The 21,413-nt window shown below is 51.4% G+C and overlaps 2 protein-coding genes across 6 annotated transcripts in view; one reads left to right on the top strand and one right to left on the bottom strand.

Annotated features, from left to right (window-relative positions):
* Nucleotides 1-21,406, bottom strand: part of LOC101934038 (zinc finger protein 501-like) — a 28,144-nt gene extending 6,738 nt beyond the window's left edge. Inside the window, exons 1-3 of one of the 5 annotated variants that reach the window (XM_065569979.1) lie at nt 21,078-21,374; nt 17,433-17,573; nt 5,014-5,127 (exon numbers count right to left, since the gene is read on the bottom strand). In XM_065569979.1, coding sequence (XP_065426051.1) covers nt 5,014-5,101 — 88 coding nt within the window. In that variant the 5' untranslated portion in view covers nt 5,102-5,127; nt 17,433-17,573; nt 21,078-21,374. Of the gene's footprint in view, nt 1-5,013; nt 5,128-5,299; nt 17,574-21,077 lie in introns of all 5 variants that reach the window. The other 4 variants (XM_065569980.1, XM_065569977.1, XM_065569978.1 and 1 more) reach the window with 4 other exon arrangements.
* LOC135975968 (glucose 1,6-bisphosphate synthase-like) overlaps nt 1-21,413 on the top strand; it is a 316,498-nt gene that overhangs the window by 21,342 nt on the left and 273,743 nt on the right. The gene's annotated exons all lie outside the window — the stretch shown is intronic.

Below are 21,413 nucleotides of genomic sequence, written 5' to 3'. Positions count from 1 at the left end.
CTTGAGGAAATGCCCGGTCATGGCATGGGAGAAAACCGAGCAGCCCTGGACCAGCGGATGGAACGCCGAAATAGCCACCAGGTGCACCCTGATGGAGGAAGGGGTCAGGCCTTGAGTTCTAAGGTGAAGAAGGTACTCGAGGATAAGTTGGAGCGGGGCAGACGTTGGGGAAGTACCCCGCTCGCCTGCCCACCTGGAGAACCTGGACCACTTCACCAGGTAGGCTCGGCGGGTGGATGGCTTTCTACTTTCGAGGAGCTTACGCCTAACCCCTTCCGAACACCTTCTCTCCTCCGCATCTAGCCATTGATCAGCCACGCTGTCAAATGGAGGGTGGACAGATTGGGGTGGAGGAGGTGGCCCTGGTCCTGGGAGAGTAGGTCCGGGTGGAACGGCAACGGCTGCGGAGGGGCCACGAGCAAGCCCAGGAGGGTCCTGTACCAATGTTGCTGGGGTGATCAGGACGACGCACGCCTTGTCCGTTTTCACTTTCTCCAGGACCTTGCCAATGAGGGGAAACGGGGGGAAAGGTGTAGAGGAGTTGACCCGACCAGGATAGGAGGAAGGCATCTGAGATCGCATTCCTCCCCCCCTTCTCCCAGAACAGAACCCGTGACAATGGCAGTTCTGTTGGGTCGCAAACAGGTCTACTTGGGGAGTGCCCCACACTCGGAAGAGCTGGTGAGCGACCACTCATGTTGGGAGAAAACCCTGCTCAAGCCATCGGCCTGTGTGTTGTTGATGCCCGGCAGGTGGAAAGCCTTTAGGGAGATGTCGTGGGCTATACAGAACTCCCATAGGCTGAGAGCTTCCAGGCAGAGGGCCGAGGACCTCATCCCACCTTGCCTGTTGATGTAAAACATCATGGTGGTGTTGTCCGTGAGTACTCTGACCACCTTGCCGTGCAGCAGCGAGCTGAACGCCATACAGGCTAAGTATATCGCCCTGAGTTCCCTGACGTTTATGTGAAGGGACAGCTCTGCGACTGACCACATCCCTTGGGTCTGTGAGCTCCCTATGTGGGCCCCCAGCCCAAGTCCGATGCATTGGACACTAGGTCTAGTGATGGGGTCGGGTCCTGGAAGGGAACTCCCTGGAGCATATTGGCCGGGCAAGACCACAATTGTAGCGTGGCAATCATCCGCGCCACTACAAGAGGACCTTGTCCAATTTGTCCCGGGCTTGGGAGAACTCTGAGGCCAGCCAGAGTTGGAGGGGCCTCATCCGAAGCCTGGCATGGCGGACCACGTACATGCACGCAGCCATGTGGCCCAGGAGCTGCAGGCATGCCTTGGCCGTGGTGACGGGGAACTCTATGACAGAGGCTATAAGCCCCTTCAGGGTCTGGAACCTGTCCACGGGAAGGGAGGCTGTGGCCTTGGCGGCATCCAGGAGAGCGCCTATGAATTCTATGCGCTGCACCGGAGCCAATGTTGACTTGGCCTTGTTTACTAGGAGGCCTAGGTTGGCACACATAGCCAAGAGCAGGTCCACGTGGTTCTGTACCTGGGACCGCGAGCTGCCCTTGAGCAGCCAGTCGTCAAGGTGGGGAATATCTGTACCCCTCGGCATCTGAGGTAGGCTGCCACTACCGCCATACACTTTGTGAATACCCTGGGCGCGGTGGACAGACCAAACGGGAGGACCGTAAATTGGTAGTGGTCCTGTCCCACTAGGAAATGGAGGAAGCGTCTGTGCCCCTCGAATATATGGATATGGAAATATGCGTCCTGAAGGTCCAGAGTTGCATACCAATCACCAGGGTTCAGAGCGGGTATGATACATGCCAGAGAGACCATGCGGAGCCAGCATTTTGCCATGAACCGATTGAGGTCTCGCAGATCCAGGATGGGCCTGAGCCCCCCTTTCGCCTTGGGGATCAGGAAGTAACGTGAGTAAAACCCTTTCCCCCGGAACTCCCACGGAACCGTCTCCACAGCTCCCAAGCTGAGGAGCCGACCCACTTCCTGCTGTAGCAGGGGTAAATGCGACGGATCCCCCTTGCCATCCGAGGAAGGGGGGTGGGAGGGCCGGGGGGAGACAAATTGTAGCATGTAACCCTGGGAAATGGTGTTGAGGACCCATCGGTCCGATGTTATTCGGGACCATTCCGTAAGGAATGCACACAAGCGGTTGCTGAAGGCAAACTTTATTGGTAAGAGGGTCCTCTCAGGGGTCACCAGGGTACCCTCCTGCAACTAGTCAAAAACGCCTCTTGCCCTGCCGCTTGCCCCTGGAGGGCCCAGGCTGCGGGGCAGAGTGAGACTGCCTCTGAGGTCACCTCTTTTGTATCTTGGACCTCTTGTAGGCAGGCTCATATCTCGGCTAGGGTGCAGGGACGGAGGCTTGCGTCTTAGGCTTTTCCTTGGGCAGGACATAGAGCCCGAGGGTTTGTAGAGTAGTACGTGAGTCCTTCATGCTATGGAGCCTCACGTCTGTTTGTTCTGCGAACGGGTCCTTGCCATCAAAGGGAAGATCCTGCATCACAGACTGTGCCTCTGTGGAGAGCCCAGACAGCAGTAGGCATGATGCCCTGCACATGGACACGGCTGAGGCCATGGACCGAGCAGCCGTGTCAACTGCATCCACCGCCACCTGCAAAGAAGCCTTTGCAGCGGCGGCGCCCTCCTCCACCAGCACCTTAAAATCCTTCCTTTCGCATTCTGGGAGGGGGGGCTCGAATTTCAGCAGTGACCCCCACAAGTTAAACTCATAACCACTGAGGAGGGCCTGGTGGTTGGCCACCCGGAGCTGGAAGCTGGCAGATGAATAAAGCTTCCTGCCAAACAAGTCCAGTCTTTTAGAGTCTTTATTTTTGGGTGTGGTTCCCGGTTGACCCTGTCTTTCCCTATGATTTACGGACTCCACCACTAGGGAGTTGGGGGCCGGGTGGGTATAAAGGTATTCATGCCCTTTCGTGGGTACAAAGTATTTGCGCTCTGCCTTTTTTGATATCGGCGCAAGGGAGAGGCTGGCGTTCACCAGAGGGCATTTGAGATGTTTGGCTCTCCTGCTGCACGAAGGGGTGGCTCTCTGCCCGGTACCGAGGACGAGAGCACGTTAAACAGTGAATCTGAGGGTCCCTCCAGCTCCTCAGCTTGGAGTTGGAGACTGGATGCTACTCGCTTTAGTAGCTCCTGATGAGCTCTGAAGTCCTCCTGCGGTGCGGAGGGGGCAGGGGCTGCAATTTTGTCATCCGGTGCGGGGTAGGGGGCCAGTACGGGGCTCTGCATGTCAGCCGGTGCAACGGGATCCACCCCTTCGTCGGACTCCTCGAGCAGTGCCGAGGATCCATGACCTGCCGATCTATCCATTGGAGGTCTGGATAGTGCGGCTGAAGGAGCCTCTGATGCCCCTGCTATTGACCGAGGGCCTTGCTGGGCGTGTACGGGGGGCCAAGGGGGTCCACTGGCACCACTGGCCTTGCCACGGGGGCCCTTGCCATTGACTCTGGTGCAGCACCGGCGGCACCAGCTGGCCGGGTTGGCCCGGCTGAGTCGTAGGGCGCCGCGTGGAGGTCGAGGTTACCAATGACCTATAGGTGCCGTGGGAGCGGTACGAGCTCCGGTACAGAGAGCAACGTCTGCCATGGGACCGGGACTCCGACGTTGATGAACCTCGAGCTGCTACTCCTCGAGACGCTTCAACGCCTGGATCCGCAACGACGGGGAGCTGGCGATCCCTGCCGGAAGCCGTGGGCACGAGAGAGAGCTGGAGCGTGACCGGCGACAGTGCCCGTGTCGGGAGCGGCTTCGGTAGCTTCACCGGGAATGGGAGCGTCTACGGCGTCTGCCCCTGTCCCGCCGATACTCTGTACTCGGCGTGGAGCAGTGCCTGGAACTCTGCTCCGACGGCACCCAACCAGACAACCTGTTGGGCGACGAAAGCGTAGGCTGGAGGCTGTGTCCTGACAGGACACTGATTGGCAAGCGGGCCCAAGAGCGATCCCCTGACCGGGATCTGCGTCGGGTTGGTGTCGACTGACGAGAGCCCAGCGGCGGCTGGCCTCTAGAGCGGTGCCCCGGGCACCTGCAGAGTCATAATGTCTTTGGCCGCCTGCAGGGCCTCCAGCATCGAAGGCATGCGGACGTCTGGAGAGGCCTGAGTCGACGCAACCGGGCTGCTCCGCTCAACCTGAGTTGGAGCTCTGGAGCCCAGGGGGGAACTGGGGCTGCCCGACGCGGGTCTAGCCTCACCCCTTGCTTTCTCTCAACGCCTCTGAGAGGACGGGGCCTTTCTCTGCTTCTTGGACGTGGAGTGGTGCCGGCCACCGGAAGGTGCCGGGAGATCGCTGCACACTGAAGACGAAGTGCCCGGTGCAGATTCTGCTCGGCGCACCGGGGTTAGGGCCAGCGCCAACTCCAACTCCATGAGAAGGGCCCGGAGTCTAATGTCTCTCTCTTTTTTAGTTCTGGGTTTAAAGGACCTGCAGATCTTACAGCGGTCACTGATGTGAGATTCGCCCAAGCAGCAGAGACAGTCGGCGTGTGGGTCACTTCTAGGCATCGAATGCCTGCAAGACTCTCACAATTTAAACCCTGGGGCCCGGAGCATGCTCCGGCCCAAACACTAACTAATTAACTAAGCTGAAAACTTTATTGAACTAACACAGGTACTATTAACAATTAAACGAGTTCTGGGATGAGCTGCAGCAAAACTGGAGCAAGTAGTTCCGATGCACCGTCACTGGTGGCAAGAAGAAACTGAGGGTGAGGGGAGCGCGCGGCTCCTCTTATAGGATGTTATAGAGGTGCCACTACAGGGGTCGCAGCAGCACTCTCCCTACGGGTATTGCTGAGGGAAAAACTTCCGGCACTGGTGCTCGTGGCGAGCACGCACACCTACTGTGGAATACACATGAGCAAGCACTCGAAGAAGAATAGGTGGGAAGCCATGAGTGACATCTGCAGGGAACAATCCTGAACTTGGAGAACTCACAAGGTCTTTGTAAGGCATCCCAAATGTTTCCTGTATTCACAGACAGTTTTTGAGTTGGTTTAATCAATTTCTCACCTGTGCAGGCAGCTCTCGGGAGCACTTCTTTCTCAGAGCCCTGGAGGTTTGGGACCCACGGCTCTTTCCCTCGTCCCAGATGCGACATCACATCAGGTTTGGAAACTGGAAACCCTACTCAAGGCAAAGAAAAGAAGGGAGGTCAGTGGAATTTGTGGGATACTTGTCACAAAGAATATTCCATGGTTTTAACCCCAGCTCATTTTTAAGCAGTAACATCCCAAGGCCAGCTTCCTTGGCTCAATGTGGCATGAGAGTTATTATTATAATAAATCATATTCATTACCTTAGTGCCTAAGGACCAACTAAGAGTGGGTCCCCATTGTGGTAGGCAAAGTACAAACACGGAATAGTAGATGGCCCATGCCCTGAAGAATTTACAATCTAAATAGACAAGACAGACACAAAATGGGGGAAGGGGTAGAACCCACTGTTAGAATATAGATATTCAGGCCTGCCTGTAAAGCCTATACTTTAAGAACGTAGGTGTATTTTTATCACTTAGCTAGTTACAGGGGTATAAAAACAAAAAATCTAAATCACAGTCCGCCTGTGTCTGGGCCTTGTCTCATTAGGATGGTCTGAGCCTTGTTCTTAGGCTAAGGCCTTTGGCTAAGCTGCAGGGGGAGCCATAAGCCGGGAAGCGTAGGGTTACATCCCAAACCAGTTACACTGAAATAAGGTGGTATTGGGCTGCTAGAAAGATGATCCTGTCCTGATAGTGCCCATCACCACCAGATAAAGAAACAGATCTTCAGATGGTTAAAGAAAACTTAGTTTGATAGCATCCTGTCTGGCTAGAAATCACTTCTCAATGGTTGTGAAACCCTCATTTCTGTACTGTTTTATCTTTACGTCCCCCACTTTACTATTGTTAACCTGTCTGATTCTCTAATTGTTTCTGTCTGATGTATAATTAATTTTGCTAGGTGTAAGTTAATTAGGGTAGTGGGATATAATTGGTTAGGGAATTATGTTACATGTTAGGATTGGTTAGTTAAATTTCAGTAAAATGATTGGTTAAGGTATAGCTGAGAATATTTATTATATAAACTGGTGTTAAACGGGGGGAAGGGAAAGTGGAATCATGTTTGTTAAGGGGGGGAATGGGAATAGGGACACAGGCAAGGTTCTGCAGTGTCAGAGCTGGGAAGGGAACACTGGGAAACAGACTATCGGTGTATAGAGATAAGCCCGACTGGTGTGAAGAGCTTCGGAAAATGCTTGCCTGGAAACTAACCCTAATAAACATCGCATTATCTCACCAGGTTGCAGCCAGACAGATTTCTTGGATCGGCACCTGCACCAGGAAGGCTGATGATGATGCCTGCACCCTAGTGGAGTGAGCCATCATGATAGTCGGCAGGGGCACCTTCGCCAGTTCATAATAGTGGATGCAGGCCGTGATCCAAGACGAGATTCTCTGGGCGGACACTGGGCAACCCTTCATCCTGTCTGCGACAGCAATGAACAACTGCGTTGACATTCAGAACAGCTTCATTCTATCTGTGTAGAAGGCCAGCACCCGTCTGACGTCCAGGGTATACAGCCTGCATGCCTCATCCATCACATGAGGCTTTGGACAAAAGACCAGTAAATATATGTCTTGACCAGTATGAAACTGGGAGACGAGCTTGGGCAGAGAAGCCAGGTGCAGATGCAGCTGGATCTTGTCCTTATAGAAGACCATATAAGGCGGCTCTGATGCGAGTGTCCTGATGTCGGAAACCCTATGGGCCAAAGATATAGCGACCAAGAAGGAGACCTTCCAGGATAGAAGCAGGAGGGAGCAGGAAGCAAAGGGTTCAAAGCGGGAACCCATGAACCTCGACAGCACAAGAATCAGGTCCCAAGGGGAGACCAGGTCCCAGACATGAGGGTAGAGATACTCCAGATCTTTCATGAACCGTGCGCCATCATGGAATGGGCGAAGACAGTCTTTTTTTTTTTTTTTTTTTTTTTTAAGGGATGGAAGAGACTTCAGGATGTCATCTAGTCCAACATCAACTAAATCATCCCAGCCAGGGCTTTGTCAAGCTGGGCCTTAAAAACCTCTAAGGATGGACATTCCACCACCTCCGTAGGTAACCCATTCCAGTGCTTCACCACCCTTGTAGTTCAACATAGACCTCCCTCACTGCAACTAGAGACCATTGCTCCTTGTTCTGTCATCTGCCACCACTGAGAACAGCCGAGCTCCATCCTCTTCGGAATCCCCCATTCAGGTAGTTAAAGGCTGCTATCAAATCCCCCCTCACTCTTCTCTTCTGCAGACTAAACAATCCCAATTCCCTCAGCCTCTTCTCGTAAGTCATGTGTCCCAGCCCCCTAATCATTTTCATTGCCCTCTGCTGGACTCTCTCCAATTTGTCCACATCCTTTCTGTAGCGGGGTGCCCAAAACTGGACGCAATACTCCAGATGTGGCCTCACCAGTGCCAAATAGAGGGGAATAATTAGTTCTCTTGATCTGCTGGCAATGCTCCTACTAATGCAGCCCAATATGCCGTTAGCCTTCTTGGCAACAAGGGCACAGTGCTGACACATATCCAGCTTCTCATCCACTGTAATCCCCAGGTCCTGCCTTGAAACGGAGTGTGGAATGACAAAATGGCTGCCAGGTGTACCCTGAAGAAAGACAGCAACAGGCCCAGGAGCTTAAGGTTCAGCAAAGGTCCAGGATGTGCTGCAGTGGGGCCTCTTCAGTGCAAATGTGTCAGAGGCCCAACACGTGAACCGCTTCCACTTTGCCACATAGGTAGCCATGGTGGAGGGTTTCCTGCTGCCCAGCAGGACCTGCTGGACACCATCGGAGCACTGCCATTCGTCCATACTTATCCACGCAGAAGCCAAGCTGTCAGGTGCAGCATCGCCAGATACAGATGCAGCAGATTGCTGTGGTTCTGGAACAGCAGATCCGGCCAAAGAGGCAGCTGCAGCAGGGTGGCCACTGAAAGACTCAACAGCCTGCCAAACCATGGCGAGGCCATGCAGGGGCTATGAGGATGCAAAACAAAGAAAATGTCATCATCTTTAGCAGGACCTTGTGGATTAAAGGCACCGGCGCAAAGGCATATATCAGCGCTCCCGACCACTGAATCAAGAAGGAGTCTCACAGGGAGCTTTTGTCCCTTCCCTGCAGAGAACAGAACACGTGGCACTTTCTGTTCTGCCTAGATGCAAACAGGTCCACCTGTGGCGTCCCCAACCTATGGGGGATTAGGTAGTCCACCTCCGGATGGAGTGACCGTTCATGGCGAGACGAGAAGGTCCTGCTGAGGTGATCTGCCAGGACGTTCTTGGTTCCAGGCAGGTGGGCGGCTACAAGATCAATGGCATGCTGCACACAAAAGTCCCAGAGGCTGAGCACCTCCCAACAAAGGGCTGAAGACCTGGCACTGCCCTGTCGATGTAATACATTGCAGCGGTATTGTCTGTCAGGACCTGCATGTCCAAGACCAGGGTGAGTGGCGGAGATGGGGTCATGAAGGGAACTCCTTGCAGCACCAACTTGGGATCCAGCCCCCAGTCCAGGGACGAGAGGATGTGGCTCGGCACCGTGACGACTCGGTCCAGGGCGTGCCTGCTGGGGATATAGACCGAGGCCAGCCATGCTTGCAGAGGCCGCAGATTAAGTCTGACCGTGTACGTGCACGCGGCCATGTGGTCCATCAGTCGCAGGCACGTGTGGGCCATGGTGAGCAAGTAGCTCTTTACGTGGGAAATCAGGTCCAATATGGCCCAAAAATGCACCTCCAGAAAGCAGGCCCTGGTCCGCGAGTCGTCGAGAACCGCTCTAATAAATTCTATGCATTGGACTGGAGTCAACGTGGACTTATCTGTGTTTAATAGTAGGCCCAGGTCACTGCAGGTGGAGTGCACCAGATCAAGGCTCCTTTGCACCTACCGCGGAGACCTACCCTTGATGAGCCAGTCATTGAGATATGGGAAGATCTGGATCCCTTGACGTGTCAGGTAAGCTGCCACTGGCATCATGCATTTTGTGAACATTCTGGGAGCCGAGGACAGGCCAAAGGGAAGCGCTGTGAACTAGAAGTGGTGCCCAGCCACCACTGAACGCAGGAAACTCCTGTGTCCCAGGAATCTGTAGACATGAAAGTAAGCATCCTTGAAGTTGAGAGTGACATACCAGTTTCCCAGATCCAGGGAAGGGATGATGGAGGCCAGAGAGACCAAGCGAAATTTCAACTTCTTGAGAGATGTGTTGAGGCGATGCAGGTCCAGGATGGGTCTTAGGCCCCCTTTGGCCTTCAGGATTAGGAAGTAGCGGGAGTAGAATCCTCTTCCTTACATGTCCCAAGGAACCTTCTGCACAGCCCCCAAGTCCATGAGCTTTTCGACCTCCTGAATGAGGAGTTGCTCATGAGAAGGGTCCCTGAGAAGGGACAGAGAAGTGGGAGGGAGAGGCAGTGAAAAATTGCAGGGTATAGCCCCGAGCTATTATGTCCAGGACCCAGCAGTCCAATGTAACCTGCGACCAGGTCGAACGGTAGGGAGAGAGGCGGTTAAGGAAAAGGCAGGAAGGATCCGGATGGCTGTCTGGGGCTTCGCTCTCGGGCGCACCCTCAAAATGAGCATTTTTGGCCCACTAGATGTTTGGCGGGTTCAGGTTGCACAGGTGAGTGGGAGGAAGAAGGGCATCCATGACTAAAACTAGCATCCCTTCTTAATGCAGAGCCATGATGGGGTTGCCAGTCTTGGCTGGGGCGGCTTTCTAGCAGACTGTGATGTGTGCATGCCCAATGAGCGAAGGGTAGCTCTAGTGTCCTTCAACCCGTGCAGCCTGGTGTCCATCTGCTCAGAGAAAAGACCAACCCTGTCGAAGGGGAGGTCTTGAATTGAAGTCTGAATCTCCTGGGAGAAGCTTGCTGTTTGGCGCCACATAACAACCGCCAATGTGACCACCCAAGCCGCCGAGTCCGCTGCATGCCATGCCATCTACAGGGAGCATCTGGCCACCGTGGTACCCTCCTCCACTAGGATGCCAAACTCTTGGGCTAGACCTTGCAGGAACTTTTTGAGACCGTCCCAGAGGTTAAAGTTATATCTGCCCAACAGGGCCTGATGGTTTGCCACACAAAATTGTAAGCAGGTGGTAGAATAAACTTTTCTCCCAAATAGGTTGAGCCTTTTGGCCTCTTTGGTCTTGGGAATTGAGGAGGTGTGACCTTGTTTGTCCTTGTTGTTGGCCGCAGACACAACCAGCGAGCCCGGGGGTGGGTGGGTATAAAGGTATTTGAAACCTTTGGCCAGAACAAAATACTTCTTCTCGGCCCATTTCGAGGTGGGAGGAATGGAGGAAGGGGTTTGCCAAAGGGTCTTGGCTATCTTGAGAACCCCTTCATGCACAGGCAGGGCGACCAGGGTGGGCGTAGAGGTCAAGAAGACATTGAAAGGGTGTCCCCTCCTGCTCTGCCATCTCCTGCACCTCCAGCCCCAAGTTCTCGGCCACGTGCCAAAGTAGGGCTTGATGCTCCCTAAAGTCATCCGGTGGGCTAGCCCTTGAAGATCCTGTGACCACTTCATCCGGGCACAATGAGGAAGATTGGACCGCTGGGGGAAGTCCTGGGGTGTCAACTGCTGCCGCGGATGGAGGCAAAGGGGTGAGCATGGGTTCCTCCACTCCGGTCTCCGAACAAGCCCCAGGCACCAAGCACAGAGAATTGATTGGTGGCACCGATACGGCAACCGAGGAGCACTGCGAAGGGGGCGTCGTCATATCCGGTACGCCCCACGTGCTCCAATAAGGCCACTGCCCACACTGCAACTGCGTTGCCGCAGATGACAGTACGGGTTCCGGTGCCCAATCTCACCAATGGGACCTGGGCAATGGGCTGAACTGGCCCTCCATGCCGGAGGAATCACCTTCCGGGGACCAGGGAGGGGCCCTTGAGGCCTGTAGCTGTTTGCTGGTCATGGCTACCAGTGACCGCTGACCAGATGTGGGAGACTGGTGTTAGTACTGGGGAGAATGGTACCAGAGCCAGGGAGAACAGGGCTGAGACAGGGAATGCTCCCACTGCGCCAGCGATCGGGACCAACATCTGGAGGACGACCGACGAGAGGATGAGCAGTGCTGGGAGTAGTGCACATGGAGAAAAATTGATCACCATCCTCTGTATAGCAGCCCTTAACATAGCTGAAGACTGTTATCAGGTCCTGCCCTCCTCCCTCCCCCCAGCCATCTTTTCTCAAGACTAAACATGACCAATTCTTTACCTTTCCTTACAGGTCACATTTTAGAATAGTGAGCTAGCTTTGTGGCTTTAATTTTCAATGGATATGAGCAGGGCATGATTGCAATAAGAATGGTGCAATAATGGAGACAAGAGATGATGAGAGCCTGGTTAAGAGTTTTAGCTGTGTGGATGGATAGGAAAGCCTGTGGGACGTGATTGTAGAAAGAAAATGCAAGATGTTGAAATAGGCTGCATGGAAGGACCTAGAAAGAGGTGTGTGTTGCAGCGTATGTGCAGCGCACAGACGTGAGTGACAGAAGGGATAGTGAAAAGAACAGGAGTACTTGTGGCACCTTAGAGACTAACAAATTTATTAAAAGAAGGGATAGTGGTGGTTTCTCCAGTGATACAGAAAGGAGGTGGGGGGTGGCTTGGGGAAATATTAAGAGCTGTGTTCTGGCCATTTTAGCTTTTGAACTTGAGCTGATGGCCAGACATTTATGAGGAAGTGTTAGAGAGAGAGGCTGAGATTTCAGTTTAGGGAGAAAGACAGGTCTGGAGCAGAGAGTTAGATCTGTGAGTTGTCAGCATAGAGACGGTAGCCGAATTTGTGTTTGTGGATGAGATTACCAGAGATAAAGTACAGAGGAAGAAGAGAAGCGGACCAAGGACAGAGCTTGTGTAAGGCCTGTAGAAAGCTAGAGTGGGGATGAGGAGGACTGTCCAAGGACACACTGAAGGAGAGATCAGAGAAGTAGGAGGAGAAGCAGGAGAGGATAAGGGAAGATCAGATTTCAAGATGATGACCATGGTCAGTGGTGTCAAAGACAGCTGACACATCAAGGAGGAGGAGGATGGAGTACTGGCTCTGAGCTTTGCCTAAGGACAGGTCATTAGAGACTTTGGCAAAAGCAGCCTCAGTGAAGTGCTACAATCTCTGACTCCCTGAAACCTTCCCTTCCTACCCCCACCCGACCCTCCTACTTCCTAGAGCAACCACTCTCCAACCCCATCACTCCAACTGTCCCTCTAACCACAGTGTTCCCCATTCCCAGCTAACCCACATCACCTACCCAACACCCTCCCTCAACAACAGCGCCACTGCTGGGCCCTCCACCCCATTTTCCCCATTCCTAGTCCCGAACTCGCCCAGCTCACACCATTACCAGCTCATGGGAGCTCCTCTGCCTGACGCCCTCCGTCCTCCTCCTTCCATTGTACCCAAACATCCCTGATTCTCTCTAATGTTAGTCCTCTACACCCCACTCCCCTTCATCCCCTCTGCTCTCAGCCCTCCCACCTATGTGTCACCCCATGAACACCAGCTCCCCATCACCTTTCTCCCCTCCTCATCCTCTCTCTTGTGTTAGGATATAGATATTCAGGCCTGTCTGTAAAGGCCTATACTTTAAGAATTTACGTGTATTCTTATCATTTAGCTAGTTATAGAGGTATAAAAGAAAGAATCAAAATCACTGTCTGTCTGTGAAAGGGCCTTCTCGTACTGTGACAGTCTGAGGCTAGGTCTACACTACCCGCCTGAATCGGTGGGTAGAAATCGACCTCTCGGGGATCGATTTATCGCATCCCGTCGGGACGCGACAATCGATCCCCGAATCGGCGCTCTTACTCCACCAGCGGAGGTGGTAGTAAGCGCCGCCGACAGAAAGCCGCAGAAGTCGATTTTGCCGCCGTCCTCACAATGGGGTAAGTCGGCTGCGATACGTCGAATTCAGCTACGCTATTCACGTAGCTGAATTTGCGTATCTTAAATCGACTCCCCCCTGTAGTGTAGATGTACCCTTAGGCTCTGTTCTTAAGCTAAGTAAGGCCTTTGGCTAAGCAGCAGAGGCAGCCATAAGCTGAGAAGTGAACGGTCACATCCTCATCTTCCAAACTAGTCACATTAAAATAAGGCGATCTGGGGCTGTTAGGAAGGTGATCCGATCTATCACCTCCAGATAAAGGGAAAAGCCTAGAACATGTAAAAGGAAATTTAGTTTAATAGTTTTCTGTCTGGTAAGAACTCACTTATCAATAGACACAGCTGGAAAACCCTTATGTCTGTATAGATGTAATTGTGAAATCCTCACTTCTGTATTGTTTTGTATGTTTATTTGCATGGTCTCTGTCTGGTTCTGTAATTGTTTCGGTCTGCTGTATAATTAATTTTGCTGGGTGTAAACTAATTAAGGTGGTGGAATATAATTGGTTAAATAACCACGTTACAGTATGTTAGGATTGGTTAGTTAAATTTCAGTAAAATGATTGGTTAAGGTATAGCTAAGCAGAACTCACGTTTTACTATATAGTCTGCAGTCAATCAGGAAGTTGGGGGGGAATGGGAACAGGGAATGGGGGTGGGGAAATTGGAATCATGTTTTGCTAAGGGGGGAATGGGAATGGGGAATGGGAACAGGGATGGCTCTGTGGTGTCAGAGCTAGGAAGGGGGACACTGAGGAAGGAAACTGGAATCATGCTTGCTGGAAGTTCACCCCAATAAACATCAAATTGTTTGTGCCTTTGGACTTCGGGTATTGTTGCTCTCTGTTCATGCGAGAAGGACCAGGGAAGTCAGAGGGTGAAGGAATAAGCCCCCTAATACCTTGTCTCAAGGACTCCTGAATGAAACCCTCACACTCTCTCCTGTCCACAGATGGGTGCACCTGATTGCCACATTCTCATTACATTTAGAAAGTTATTGCAGACCACCAGCTGCACTAGATTTAAGGTTCAGCTTTCTCTTTAAAGGCCAACTATTTTAATTTCTCTAAAATTTACATGCTTACTCATATTGTCCTGAAATACACTGCTCATTATGTGGGTGCAGGACAGGGTTAGTGGTCCAAAGATGGGGTTAATTGCTCCAGAGGTTCCTGAGCTACAGCCCTCCAAAAACAAGCTTTTGACCAAAATCACCTTGCTCTGATAACATTCTCTTGCACACAACTGCGGCTCAAATTGTGGTTCTGATTATCCGCTGACTGCTAGTCACTTGGCATCTATCTCAGATGGTGTATGGTGCACACTGCCCATTTGGGGAAGCAACACCAAACAACTTAATAACTATAGTGCTTAGAACTTCAGATCAACAGAAGCCAAAGAATGGCCACATTGGGTCAGAACAATGGTCCATCTAGTGCAGTATCCTGTCTTCCGGTAGTAGCCAATGCCAGATGCTTCAGAAGGAGCTATTCGAGTGATCCATCTCCTGTCATCCACTCACAGCACATGGCAGTTAGAGGCTTAGGGACACCCAGAGCATGGGGTTGCATCTCTGACCATCTTGGTTAGTAACAGGTGATGGACTCATCCTCCATGAATTTATCTAACTCTTCTTTTAACCCAGTTATAATTACAGCCTTCACAACAACCCCTGGCAATGAGTTCCACAGGATGACTGTGCATTGTGTGAAGAAATACTTCCTTTTGTTTGTTATAAATCTGCTGCCTATTAATTTCATCATCTGACCCGTGGTTCTTGTGTTATGCGAAGGGGTAAATAACACTTCCTTATCCACTTTCTCCACACCATTCATGATTTTATAGACCTCTATCATATCCCCCCTTAGTCATCTCTTTTCCAAGCTGAACCCTCCCCCAGTCTTTTTCCTCTCTCCTAATAGGGAAGCTGTTCCATAACCCTCATAATTTTTGTTGTCCTTCTCTTCACCTTTTCCAATTCTAATATATCCTTTTATGAGATGGGGTGACCAGAACTCCACACAGTATTTAAGGTTGGGCACACCATGGATTTATATAGTGGCATTATGATATTTTCTGCCTTAGAATCATAGAATATCAGGGTTGGAAGGGACCTCAGGAGGCCATCTAGTCCAACCCCCTGCTCAAAGCAAGGACCAATCCCCAGACAGATTTTTGCCCCAGATCCCTATATGGCCCCCTCAAGGATTGAACTCACAACCCTGGGTTTAGCAGGCCAGTGTTCAAACTACTGAGTTATCCCTCCCCCCTTATTACCTACCACTTCCCGAACGGTTCCTAACATTTGGTTAGCTTTTTTTGACTCACTGCATATTGAGTAGATGTTTTCAGAGAACTATTGACAATAACACAGATTTCTTTTTTGAATGGTAACCAATATGACTCTACCATAAGCTCTTTCATGGCCAGAAAATAAAAAGGAATCCTATAAAAAGTGGAATCATGGACAAATTTCTATGGATGAGTACAAAAGAATTGCACAAGCATGTGGGGACAAAATCAGAAAGATTAACTCACAAAATGAATTACACCTTGGAAGTGATACAAAAAAGGCCGCAAGATAAGGGTTCTATAAATATATTAGGAGCAAGAGACCAGGGGAAGGAAAGTGTTATTTGCCAGAGAAGAAAAGGAGCTAATAATAGATGACATCAGCAAGACAAAGGTTTTTAATGCCTTTTTGCATTCCCTAAACAAATGTAATTGTGATCAGATACTTAATTATTCTTAACCAAGAGGGGGAAGGAACAGAAACCACAATGGGGAAATAAGAGGTTGAAAAAATATTTACATAAATTTAATTTAAGTCAGCAGGACCTAATGAAATTCATCTTTGACTACTGAAGGAATTAGCTGAAGCAATCTTGGAACAGTTAACAATTATCTTTGACAGCTCCGGGAGGATGGTGAGGTCCCACAAGACTGCAGAAGGGCAAACATAAAACCTGTCTTCAAAAAGGGGAACAACGAAGACCTGGGGAACAGAGGCCAGTCAAACCTAGTTTAGATACCCAGAAAGAAATATGTTTTAAATAATCAATGTATAAGCACCTAGAGGATACTAAAGTGATAAGTTATAGCCAGATAGATCATCAAATACGAATCATGCCAAACCAATCTAATTTCCTACTTTAACAGGGGTACTGGCCTTATGGATCCGGGGGACACTGTAGACATGACATATCTTGATTTTAGGAAGACTTCTGACAGAAGACCCAATGACATTCTCATCAGCAATCTAGGGAAATGTGGTGTATTTGAAAGTCTGTACTCAAAGAGTAATTATTAATGGCATGCTGACAAAATGGGAGGATGTACCTAATGCGGTCCCACAGGAGCCAATCCTCGATCTGGTACTACTCAATATTTTCATTAATGACTTGGATAACGGAGTGGAGAGTGTGCTTATTAAATGTGCAGATGACACCAAGCTGGGAAGAGTTGCAAACACACTGGAGAACAGGATTAGAATTCAAAATGACCTTTATAAATTAGAGAATTGAGCTGAACGAACAAGATGAAATTCAATAAAGACAAGTGCAAAGTACTACAGTTTAGGGACGGAAAAGCCAATGCACAACTACAAACTGGGGACTAACTGGGTAGGGGGCAATACTAGTCAAAAGGATCTGGGGGTTATAGTGGATCACAAATTGAATCTGAGCCAGCCATGTGATTCAGTTGTGACGAAGGCTAGTTCAGTACTGGAATAGGTTACCAAGGGAGGTTGTGGAAGCATCATCATTGGAGGTTTTTAAGGACAGGTTGGACAAACACCTCAGTGTTGGGGGGCTGGACTAGGTGACCTCTCATAGTTCATTCCAGCCCTACAGTTCTATGATTCTATTCTGAGGAAATGTTTGGTCATTTTATTACATCACTGACCCGGCCCACCCCACTAGCACTAAACGGAGACATTTTGAAACCCTCCCAGTAACAAAGTCTGGGAACCAAATATGAGACAAGAGCAGAACAAAAGGAGTGACTTGGGGGATTTTCCCTGACACTGTCCCCAGGGCAGCACACTCCCACAGCCGGGGGCACAGGGAGAGTTAGGAATTGGCTTTTCCACGCCCTGCACCTCACCTTGTTCACTGGAAAGGGAATCTGCCCAGGATGCTGCAGTAAGTGTGTGGGGGCAGGTTAGAGATCTGGGAATCTCTCCCCCCCAATTATTTCTCCCACTGCCCATATCAATCTCTCTCCCTTTCTCCTTATGTTTCCCATCTCCTGTCCCTGTCCCTCCCCCTCTGGCGGACAGACAGCCATTCCTGGGTGTTCGCTCTCCTATGGCTGGATTGGCTCCTGCAATTGCTAAGGGGAAGAGAGATGTGGGGTGAGGAGGGGCTATTTGTGCAGAGTCAGTTTCATGCCCATCCCCAGCACGTTCCTTGAGGGCTTTATCAATCACCTGGAGTATCTGGCTCAGATGTTGATGTGGGCAGAGCCTAGGGCTGGCCCATGGAGCAAATTGCAGCTGGAGAAAGTCCTCACCTTGCCTGGGCACAGAGGAAGCTTCACTCCAAGTCACTCCCACGCCCAGACCCCACCGGGGGAGCAGCAGCTGCTCAGTCTGGGCTCCCAGATCACAATGCAGGCAGCAGCGTCTGACCCAGGAAGCTCAATCCCAATATCCTGAGGAGAGACAGTCAGTCAGACAGAGACTGAGGGTTTCCCCCAGCTTTAGCAACAACTAAAACTCCCTCTCCTCGTTCACATGCACATTTACCAATGTGATGCCATCATGTGCCAGCAATGCCCCTCTGCCATGTACATTGGCCAAACCAGACACTCTCTATGCAAAAGAATTAATGGACACAAATCTAACATCAGGAATTATAATATTCAAAAACCAGTAGGAAAACACTTCAATCTTCCTGTTCACTCAATAACAGACTTAAAAGTAGCAAGTCTCAAAAATAGACTCCAACGAGAAACTGCACAACTGGAATTAGTTTGCAAACTGGATACCATCAAATTAGGCCTGAATAAAGCCTGGGAGTGGATAGGTCATTACAAAAACTAATTTCCCCATAATAATTTCCCCCTACTGTTACTCACACCTTCTTGTCAATGGTTTGAAATGGGCCACCCTCATTACCACTACAAAAGTGATTTTTCCTCCCTTGGTATTCTACTCTTGAGAATAGCCCACTTCCACTTTAATTGAATTGTCTCATTAGCACTGACCCCCCACTTGGTAAAGCAACTCCCATCTTTTCATGTACTATGTATATACACCTGCTTCTGTATTTTCCACTCCATGCAACTGATGAAGTGGGTTATTGCCCACAAAAGCTTATGCCCAAATAAATGTGTTAGTCTCTACGGTGCCACAAGGACTCATTTTTTTCCCCTCCCCACAGGGACATATCCTGATTTTGTTTGCCCCCACGTTAATCTGGAGTCACTCCATGTTCTTTCTTGAAGTGTCTCTTGATTAACACTGGTCTCAGCGAGACCAGAAACATGGCTCTGGAGGGAGGAGACCAGAGTCCTTTCCTCCTCCCTCACTCCCTCTCCCCCTTCTTCTGAGAAGGATTCACAGCAACAGTTTTCCCTCCAAAACCTGAAGTTCCTCCAGTTTTGAAAATGGGGAGAGAAGCAAAGCCTGAGAGAAAAACTGCAGCTACTTATATACTGGGGGGTAAATTAACTATCAAATGTAGCCCATAAATCCAGCTTTAGCATTTATTTTATGCAGCAGTAATGCCAGGAACCTACTGGCCTGTCTCCTATATGATATTGGCTTCAGCAGTTAGCATAAGGCTTGAGGCCTATGAACTCTGGCATAGATAAACAGTCATCCCTAAGGTTTGGAGAACTGGAAACAGAGTGTCTAAGGGGGAATTTTATTCGTAAAGACACCAGCCGACCAGAGGAACATGAGCTAACATCAGCTTTTCGGTAGAACATCCTCAGATGTCTGACCACAGGAGTGCCATGGCAATGAATTGACACTTATGACACCAAGATGAGATCATTAATACACTAACCGATAGGAGAAGGACACTCCGACATTAGTAGGGAGAGGAAATACAAATAAGGAAGAGGGGAGAAACCCCCACTGAACATGCATTACACCTAGCGGCATCAGCAGAACAGATTATCGGCTGCACAACTCAAGAAAGGGATCTGCATGTTGCTACAGACAGATCAATGAAAAGCTGCACTCAATGCACAGCTGCCAGCAAAAAAGCTGTTCAGATTCATAGGGAATGGGATGGAGAATAACACTGAACATTTGGGTATAAATCAAGGGGGCAGCCTCCACTATCCTGGGACCACCATGGCTACTACAGCACTGCACACAGGATATTTTATATCTATCTTTGAGAATTGGGGAAGAAATAGGTCTAAAAAGAAATATTTGATAATGAGAGAAAAGCACCCAGATTTGAAGAGATTTTATATTAAGTGAGAGAGAGTAGTTGGACAGTTTGATGGGATTGTATATGGAAGTTCAATAAATAGACAGTAATAATTCCCCCGACACACCCACACCATTCACATGGCAGCAGGGAGACCTTTGGGGAGGTGCTTTAAGAGGGTACGTGAGGGGAGTATGGAGCAGGAAAACTCCCTGGCAGTGGGGAGGAGGCAGCAGCAACGACGGGCAGGTGACTGGCAGCAGGGGAGAGCTGTGTTGGGCACTTGTGGGTAGCAGTAGCCAGGACTGTGTAACCTTGGGCTGGACAGTCTCCAGTGGGGGCTTTTTCCTGCTGTCCCCTTCCTTGCCTTATTGCTGGCAGAGAATGGCCACCCCATCCCACCCCAAGCTGCAGCCATTAAGCCCCTTCTCATTTGGGGAACGATTCAGGACAATTTCCCAAAGAAAGAAAGAAAGAAAATTTGCTGCAGCTCAAACGGATGGGAAAAACAATGGAGAATTAGAGAGAAAATGCGGCAAAATCTGAAAAGGAGACAAGAAAGTATCAAAAATTGCTCCACCAGAACCGACCCTTCATGGAGCAGTTGCTGCTTTTACATTTGAAAGGAGGCTTCCTTTCTTTGGCCTTGGCTACACTTGAGAATTCACAGCACTGCCGCGGCAGTGCTGTGAAGTGCGAGTGTAGTCGCGCCGCCAGCGCTGGGAGAGCTCTCTCGCAGCGCTGCAAGCACTCCACCTCTCCGAGGGGAATAGCTTGCAGCACTGCGAGCGAGCATGCAGCGCTGCAGGCACTGATTACACTGGCGCTTTACAGCGCTGCACTGGGGGGGGGGGTTTACACCCCTGAGCGCAGCAAGTTGCAGCGCTGTACAGCGCCAGTGTAGCCAAGGCCACGACTCCTGCTCATGGGGCCATGGTAGGACATGGTGACCCAGTGTAGCTGACTTGAGGCTGCTGCGAGGTGAGCAAAGCCAAACCAGGGTTCCCCTACATCAGTGGTTCTCAACCAGGGGTACACGTACACCTGGGGGTACACAGGGGTCTATCAACTCATCTAGATATGTCTCTAGTTTTACAAGAGACTACAGAAAAAGCACCAGGGATGTCCGTACAAACTAAATTCCCCCCCAGACACTGACTCGCACACGGGGCTCTACACACCAGGAACTGGCAGGTGCCTGCAGCATTGACATCCCTGATGATTTATTGTCTCAGGCTCGGGTGCGAGGGGGGACACTCCCCAGCCGGGCTCAGGCCCCGGGCGCGGGGACACGCGGGGGTCTCTGGATCGGACACTCGGGGACGCACGTGACCCGCTACCGGCCCCCGGACTCATCCCTCGGGCAGGAGACCCCCCGCCCCAACTGCCAGCTGGCCGCAGGGAGGCAGGACATGGCGGGGGGGGGGCACTAGCCAGACCCCGGGGAGCAGCCGGTGCCCAGAGACCCAGGCGCAGCGGCCAGATGGAGTGTATTAAAGTGCTCGCCCTAGGCATGTGCTACCCGGCAGCCCCCGCCCGGCCCCACGCAGGGACCCAGTGGGGGCCGGTCCCCTCCCCCCGTGGGGTCCCTGGGCAGAGCCTGGCCGGGCCCGGGGGCGTTGGGCTCCTGCGGGGACAGCAGCTCCGAGCCCCCCGCGGGCGCTGCCCCCAGGGAGCAGATCCCGGCGCTGCGAGATGCCGGGTCCCCCCCCACGGACACTGGGGCAGAGTCACCGCCCGGCCCCGCCCCCGGGGCTCGCTCCGGTACCTGGAGGCTGCAGCTCCGCAGCGGGGCGGGCAGAGCCCGGGGCGGCTCCAGCGGGAGCAGGGCGCGGGCCGGGCACGGGGGGGTTAATGGGTCTCCCCGGCACAGACCCTCCTGCCAGGGAGCAGCAGCGGGTGAGCGCTGCCTCTGCGCATGCGGGACTTGCCCCCGATCTGCGCATGTCCAGAGCTTGAACGGCACAAAACCCTTCTCCGGCTCCGGGAGAGGCTCCAACGGCCCCGCACGAGCCAGGCAGAGCCGCAGTGCCCTGCGCGCGTACACAGGCTGGCTCGGCCTTCCGGTCTAACGTCACTTCCCCTCCAGGGAGAGTCAGGGACT

This window comes from Chrysemys picta, chromosome 16, assembly GCF_011386835.1.
Source record: "Chrysemys picta bellii isolate R12L10 chromosome 16, ASM1138683v2, whole genome shotgun sequence".
NCBI classification, from domain to species: Eukaryota; Metazoa; Chordata; order Testudines; family Emydidae; genus Chrysemys; species Chrysemys picta.
Note: the sequence above shows the minus strand (reverse complement) of the source record. Positions and strands in the feature narration are given on the sequence as shown.